General features: G+C 44.4%; 1 protein-coding gene across 1 annotated transcript in view; it reads left to right on the top strand.

Moving 5' to 3' along the window:
• The first annotated feature begins 152 nt into the window (after nt 1–152).
• LOC113222932 (complement C1r subcomponent-like) overlaps nt 153–1937 on the top strand; it is a 3057-nt gene continuing 1272 nt past the window's right edge. The window contains exons 1-2 of the mRNA XM_026452504.1: nt 153–606; nt 1300–1374. Of these exons, the coding sequence (XP_026308289.1) occupies nt 153–606; nt 1300–1374 (529 nt within the window). The remainder of the gene's footprint in view (nt 607–1299; nt 1375–1937) is intronic.

The following is a 1937-nucleotide window of genomic DNA, read 5'->3' as shown; positions in this document are numbered from 1 at the left end:
GTCAACACTACCATGATCACCACCACCATTACCAACACCACTATCACTACTAGCACCATTGCCAACACCAACACTACCATCACCTCCATCACCATTACCAACACCACTATCACCACCACACTAACACCACCACCATCATCACTATCACCATTATGAATACCACCACCACAACTACCATTATAACCACCACCATTACTAACACCATTACCAGCACTACTGTCAGCACCACCACCATTACCAACACCAACACCACCATTACCAACACCATCACCACCATCACCATTACCACCATCACCATTACCAACACTATCATCACTACCACCAGTACCAACACCATCATCACCACCAATACCACCGTCACCACTATCACCATTAACAATACCACCATTAACAACACCACTGTCACCACCAACACCAACACCACAATCACCACCACCATTACCAACATCAACACCACAACCACCACCACCATTACCAACATCAACACCACAGTCACCACCAACACCAACACCACAATCTTCATCACCACCATAAGCACTACAGCTAACTCAGTGAAATTCCCCTCTCCATTCTCCCCTCTCAACCTGGTTGTGATTTTTGCACCTAGTTTTACTAAATGACTCTCACTCATTAGTGGGTATTTTTCAAACTTTTTTTAAATATTAGAAATCACATGCATTATAGGTTTGAAATACAGAAAAAAGGAAAAAAATCTGGATTATAAATGGTGTTCATTAAGAGCTGGGCTTTGGAGTCAGAAAACCTCTTGCACCTTGGTTCTGGCACTTAGAAGTTATGTGACCCTGAGCAAATTATTTAAGCTCAGCTTCCTCATCCACAATGAGGATAATAACACACACCTGCAAGTGTCACTGTAGTGTTTAAATGAGATCATGCAGATAAAGTGCTTAGCAACAAGCATGGCACATTTTCAGCAATCAGAAGACGTAGCTACAATTATCGTCTGTGATTCCACAACCAAGATGCAATCACAGATAAGATTTTGATGTATTCCTTCTGGTTTTTATGTCTACTTTCACAAACAGGGATCACAGCAAACATATATCAATAGTTAAGCATTCTGATTTTTTTACTTGACATTAAAACAAAATATAGGTCTAGAGCCTCTGAACACTTGACACTTTTTCCTTCCAGAGTTGAGCCTTTGACCTTTGGCCCTTGCCATGTTGTTCCTCCCTAGCCCTCTCCCCGTCGAGCATACTCAGTACTTGCTGCCTCTGCAACCTAGTTTTCTTACCCATCACCTCCCAACTTGATTCTTGCCTCCTCTGCCCTCAGGGCTGTACACCTGCACAGCACAGGGCATTTGGAAGAATGAACAGAAGGGAGAGAAGATTCCTCGGTGCTTGCCAGGTAAGTGGAAACCCTCTGGGGCCACCCTCAGGGACTTTAGCAGCCTGCAGGGCCTCAAAAGCAGTGTGGCCCAGAAAAAGGAGACAGAGGAAAAGAGAGGGGAACATCCCAGGAGAAAGCGAGAGAGGGGAAGAGTGCTGAATTCAATCCCGAAATGCCGGCATTTTCACTAAGCAGATGGGAAGTCAGAGAATAATAACAAGGGGAGATACCCTAGGAAGAAATAAACAAGAACCGGGGGCAAGATGTGGTGGCTCACACCTGTAATCCCAGCACTTTGGGAGGCCGAGATAGGCGGATCACCTGAGGTCAGGAGTTCGAGACCAGTCTGGGCAACAATGGTGAAACCCAGCCTCTACTAAAAATAAAAAAATTAGCCAAGCATGGTGGCACATGCCTGTAGTCCCAGCTACTTGAGTGGCTGAGGCACAAGAATTACTTGAACCCAGGAGGCGGAGGTTGCAGTGAGCTGAAATCGTGCCACTGCGCTACAGTCTGGGTGACAAAGCAAGGAGTCTCAAAAAATAAAAGTAATAATTAAAAAAAAAAAAAAAAAAAAAAAA

Source organism: Piliocolobus tephrosceles, unplaced genomic scaffold (genome assembly GCF_002776525.5).
Source record: "Piliocolobus tephrosceles isolate RC106 unplaced genomic scaffold, ASM277652v3 unscaffolded_36519, whole genome shotgun sequence".
In the NCBI taxonomy this organism is placed as follows: Eukaryota; Metazoa; Chordata; class Mammalia; order Primates; family Cercopithecidae; genus Piliocolobus; species Piliocolobus tephrosceles.
The sequence above is the reverse complement of the archived record's forward strand: the minus strand, read 5'-3'. Positions and strand labels throughout refer to the sequence as shown.